The following is a 5,520-nucleotide window of genomic DNA, read 5'->3' as shown; positions in this document are numbered from 1 at the left end:
AAAATGACACAAGTAAGCTGAAAGAGAATCTGACGGAGAAATCTTTGTTTGCCCCTAAGCCCGTGTGATTTTTATCCATCTGTATCAGCAGAGATTCGGTACTGGTTTTATTTACCCTACACAAATTACTCAGTGCCTGGAGAGTGCATCGGCAATGAAGAAAATAGCATCACCTTGGCTGTAGGGCCAGCACCCTGCTCTGACACTGCCAGGCACGACAGCAGGATCAGCGAGACGGTTTGGGGCACTGCATACAGACACCAGGAAGGACCAGAAGTGTTTATAGGTTTGAATCCAACCCAGGCAGAGGTTGTGGACCTCCTCAGGAAGGCTGGCCCTCCTTTGGAAGGGATGATTCAGCTCTCAGACGTCTGCAGGTGAGTGTGCGATGGCAGCCAGCCCAAATCCGCCCTGCTAACTTGCTGGCTGCCAGAAAAGCAACGAGCAAACAGTTCCGCTTCCTCGCTGCTCCCTCCCCCTCTGGCCGTACCTGCAGCCGCACTGTGCTTGGAGCAGTCTCGAGGCTGTGGGGCAGAGCCTGACCCACCGAAGTAAAATCTGGTGGCAGGGGGCTGGAGCACAGCGAGGGGAGATGAGCATTTCCTCGGAGCACAAGCCCCTCGGGAAACAGGTGCCTGGCAGCCTGCAGATGGTGAGTACGGTGCAGGCTTGGGGGCACAGCTCCTTCCTCTGGGATCGCAGCATCCCCTTTGGGTTCCTTACAGCGTTTTCTTTCACCCATCTGATAATCTGAACGCCAGATGAATGAGCAAGATGAGAATTCTAGGTGAAAAGCTGTGTCTGACCGCGGCCTGTTTGCACCAGCTTGGTTCCAGCAAGGCCGTGTCCCTCGGAGGCATACGAAGCTACAGCAAACGACCTCGCTGGTTATGGTTTCTACTTTGAAGACTGAAATTAATTTGATGTTAACTTTCATTTGCCAGATGCTAAGTAAAAGCCTGCTGTGAGTTCAGGGGTCTTTCAGCGGTCTCCAGTGATGAGTAACTTGCTCTGTGTTTGAGATGTGCAGAATTACCAGCTGGGAGCAGTGGTTTTTTCTACTTCCAAGGAAAGTTAATGTCAATCACAAGACAAGGGGCTTATAACTGAGCAGAAAGCAGGCAATGTTTTACTTTTCCTCCCCTGGATCTATTACTAATCAGTTTGCCTTGACCTTCCATCTGAAAAAGGAGGCTGGAAAGCATGAGACCCTCCTGACAAACGATGCCTGGGAGGGGAAGCTGCTCTTATCTCTTGCACTAATGGCAAATTTCCTGAGAGACTTTGCTATAGAAACGGCTTTGGGCCATGCTCTTTAATGGGTAGAAATCACTAGATACTGTCAGACAGAATCGCTTTAATGTTGTTTTGGCCCTGGTGTAAATAATTGCCCTGGAGATGAAGCCACCTGTGTCAGAGCAAAGCAATATTCCAGTAGGGTCTTTGGCCTGAATCTCCTGTTGTGTCCCTGGCTTGCCTAGGCTCTGAGCTCACTGCTGCTAAACCTTACAGCTTGCTACCATTTAAAAGACAAAAATCTCCCCGTGCTATGAGTTTTCTGTCCCTATCCCCTTGTTTTGCTAGACCTGGTGCTATTTAAATTCTCTGTGAGCCATTTCAGCTTCCTAAAGTGAAGGAGAAGCAGTGCTGGCACAAATTGAGATGTAGGGAGAAGGAAAGAGAGGGGAGAGGACAGCAGGACCCTCCCCTTATTTCCTGGTGAACAGTGAGATCAGCTCACAACATCTCCTCCCCTGGGTATGCACCCACAGGGCACCACAGGCTGGATCCAGCTAAGCTCTTAGGTACACACCAAAGCATGTGACTGGTAGCATTGGAGCAGATCATTGTGTGATTGGATCCAAGAAAGAGCAGGTGAGCTCCTGGAGAAAAGGGTTGTTTTTTCACTCACGCCTTCCCAGCAGCAGGTGTGGTCCTGGCAGGGCCTGTGACTTGCATTACATGTGAGGAAAAAACTGCCTCATTTCTTCCTTCTCCTCTTGCTCTACCAAGTGCTACAAAAATGCAAAGGTTAAAATGCTTCAGCACTGAACAGTCAGGAATGTCACCAGAAGTGACACCAGGTCCAGCTCTCTGGGCATTCGTGTTTCAGACAGCAGTGGCATTCATGCACAGTGAAGTGAAATAAACAGAGAGAAAAATCCAAACATTACATTTTCCTTCTTAAATTCACATCAGTTGCACAAATTATTTTCCCCTGTCCCTGGAGGTGTTCAAGGCCAGGCTAGATGGGGCCCTGGGCAACATGATCTACTGCTTGATCTAGTGATCAGTAACCCTGCCCACAGCAGAGGAGGTCCTGAGATCCTTTCCAACCCAAGCCATTCTGTGGTTTTCTTTACTTCCCATCACACACACAGATAAACAGACTTTGTGCAAACAGACACCAGCAAAATGACCCTTTCTGATGTCCTAAAGGTGTGGTGAGGATGAATCCATTTAGAAATATCCATGCCTCTGCTGATCTGGATACGAAGGCCAAATATAAATACCCTGCATCTGCTTCTAGCAGTACATGCTGTGGGTGCTCCCACCTGTCCTCCACGGGAGGGACTCATCCTGCTCTTTACGCTGCCACGAGAGCTCCCAGCTGCAATAGTTTTTTCCCTTTTCCTCGGTGCTCCCATGTTGCAGCCCCCAAAGGGTTACGTGTGTGGGTTTTTCTCCCCTTGTGACACTTGCAGTTGCCACCAATCGTGGAGCTGAATGTCGGCGGGGAGATGTACACGACGTTGCTGAGCACCTTGAAGAAACACCCTGGCTCCAAGCTGGCAGAGATGTTCACCGGCCAGCACAAGCTCAGGACAGACTCCAAAGGCAGGATCTTCATCGACAGGCCGGGGACCTACTTCAAATACATCTTAGAGTATCTGCGCAGCAACCAGGTGCCCACGCAGTGCATCCAGGACGTCTACAAGGAGGCTTTGTTCTACGACATCGAGCCTTTAATCAAGCAGCTGGAAGACTCCCCTCAGATTTTTGGGGAACGTGTGGCAAGGAAGCAGTTCCTGGCCCGAGTGCCCAACTACAGTGAGAACATCGAGCTGATGATCCGCATTGCACGGGCCGAGGCGGTCGCGTCCCGCTACTCCAGCGTCATCATATGCATTGTCAGAACAGAGGAGGACGCGGCCAGGTGCCAGGATGCCTTGAACAGCTTGGACATGGATAAAAAATCCGTGGTGAAATTCGGGCCCTGGAAGGCAGCGCCCAGTATTGATGATCTGCTGGACTGCATTCAGATGGACGTGAAAGACAAAGGGTACAAAATCTCCTTGAAGGCCCACGTTGCTGAAAAAGGGTTTCGCTTCAAATCCCAAGATTTCTTCTACATAATGCAGTTCACCTGGTGGTAGCAAAGCTCCTTTTGTGATGGAGAATGGAGGAAAGCAGTTATTGAAACAAATGACTTTGAGCTGTGGAGGACTACTGGGATTGGGGGGGGGGGGGGAAGGAAGAGACGCGTGGGACCACAGAAATCACATCTGGTTGTTTGGCAGATTAAAGAACATTCGAGAGCCACTGTTTTGTTGGGCATTAAGGGTTAACTGTGCAGTGCTCAAGGTGTGTGTTTTGAAATGCAGTATGAACTTTTCCAAAACGTTTATTCCTTTTGCGTGTTTCAGGCGCTCTCATTGACTGTACTGAGAAGTGACAGAGCCAGACCAGGAGCCAGGAAAAGGAGGAGTATTAGTGTGACTGTTAGACTAGCTCAGGGAGCCAGATCTAAGGCTGAGCAAACTGCACTCAACCTGAGAGAAATGAAGAAGCCCAAATATGTCTTGTGGACGTGGGAAGTTGGTCTCTCAGTAGAACAAATTGCTACCTCAGAGTCCAAACTTGGTACTGGGATTAGGAGCAGCACATGGATGCGTCTCGTACTCTGCCTTACTCTGAGTCATAAATACTGAGAGCTGCAGAGCCCCTTCACTCTCACCTGCTGTCCTCAGAGCCTTCTCCTCATGTGAACACTCCTCATAAGTTAGGATCTGTTGTATAGAGTCTGGTCCACACATTTATTCTAGGTAAAGACACACAGTGGTGACTATAAAGGACTCAGACCACCCTCTAAATGCTAGCTCACATCTAAAGTGTTGAGGAAAAACAAATTGGGAAATTTGGATCTTTAATGAGAAAGGAGGAGCTTCTGCCCTTAATGTCTTCCATACCAAAATCTATGTGAAAAAGGATTTCAGTGTCTTACTTTCTCTTCTTCCACTAGACAGGATACTTTCCAGCCAAGGCATTTGTGATTGCTGCTTGTTATTTATTTGGAAGGAAAGACAGCTGTTTTTTCAGCTATGGTCCAGGATCAACAAGGAGTTGGACCTGATGATCCTTACTGGCCCCCTCCAAATTTGGACATCCTATGATTCTAGGATTCTCTGAACAAGAGGTAAAAATACCATCACTGATGAGATGTGACCTAAAGAAACACACTCCTCTCTCGTGTCACCCTATTTCAATCTTTTTTTTTTTTTTTTGAGCCATTCACTGCTATCACAACACTATTTTTAAATGTATAAGCTTAGGGAAACCCCTTCTGAGATCTGACTGGAAGGAAGTGCTACTGAAACAAAAGCCTGGGGCCCCAGTGGCTATTTTCCCTAACAGAACATGAGTTGGATCCTAAATCATGTTAAAAAAATCTGAGTATTCCAGAGTGTTGGTATTTTGTTTGTTTGCTTTGTATTTTCTACTGGAGATGGTCATTAGGATGGTTTTAATAACTCTGGGGGTATTCAAACATCATTGTGGATAATTTGATTATGGATATATTTCCTCTACTTCTCAACGCAGATTTCTTCCTTTTAAGGGGTTGCCCTATGGGCTACAATCTCTGGGATGATAAATATATTTAAACAGCTCTTTGTCTGATACAGAAGTGTTGTTTTTACTGACATCCTCCAAGAAAAATCCCTGGATTCAAAAGCTTTATCTTAACGCTGATGGATTTTGAGTTGTTCCTAATTCAATAGGCTTTCAGATGTGCTCATCCTAACACAGATTTCCCAGCAGTAGAAGCCTCTGACCTCCATGTGGTTTTGGTTATAGATGTGAGGGAACATTTTTCGACCTCTCACATTTATAACCTTGATCCAAGCTGACAGAATCAGTGTCTGAAAAGTCCAGAAGTTTTAAAGGATAGGATCTGTGATCGTTTGTGATCCTAACTAAGTGGCTGGTGGGACTTACCCTGGGAGGTGGACGGATGAGGCCTTCAGATAGACAAAATGCTGCTATAAGGAGTGGGAGATCAGTTACTCTTGGTACGTACTAAGGGTGAAAGGAGGGCTAGCAGGCATAAGTAACAAGATTAGTTATTAGAAAAAAAAATGCTTACAGCAAAGTTAAAGACTCAAAAACCCATCTCTTACAACAATGAAACTGCTGTCCTAAAAGAGTTTAATTCTTTTACCAAGGACAATCTGAATACGCTTGACTCTGGTTCAGAAGTGAAGGACAGGCTGGAACAGCAATATCCAGCTCCTCAGGAAA

The 5,520-nt window shown here is 46.9% G+C and overlaps 1 protein-coding gene across 1 annotated transcript; it reads left to right on the top strand.

Moving 5' to 3' along the window:
* The first annotated feature begins 533 nt into the window (after positions 1 to 533).
* On the top strand, positions 534 to 3,439 carry KCTD14 (potassium channel tetramerization domain containing 14). The gene is made up of 2 exons (XM_065729931.1): positions 534 to 652; positions 2,706 to 3,439. The coding sequence occupies exons 1-2, from the start codon at positions 593 to 595 to the stop codon at positions 3,375 to 3,377; spliced, it is 732 nt and encodes a 243-aa protein (XP_065586003.1). The 5' UTR covers positions 534 to 592; the 3' UTR covers positions 3,378 to 3,439.
* Positions 3,440 to 5,520: the final 2,081 nt, after the last annotated feature.

Source organism: Cyrtonyx montezumae, unplaced genomic scaffold, assembly GCF_038088225.1.
Source record: "Cyrtonyx montezumae isolate F1298 unplaced genomic scaffold, pur_monq_1.0 scaffold_12, whole genome shotgun sequence".
NCBI classification, from domain to species: Eukaryota; Metazoa; Chordata; class Aves; order Galliformes; family Odontophoridae; genus Cyrtonyx; species Cyrtonyx montezumae.
The sequence above is the reverse complement of the archived record's forward strand: the minus strand, read 5'-3'. Positions and strand labels throughout refer to the sequence as shown.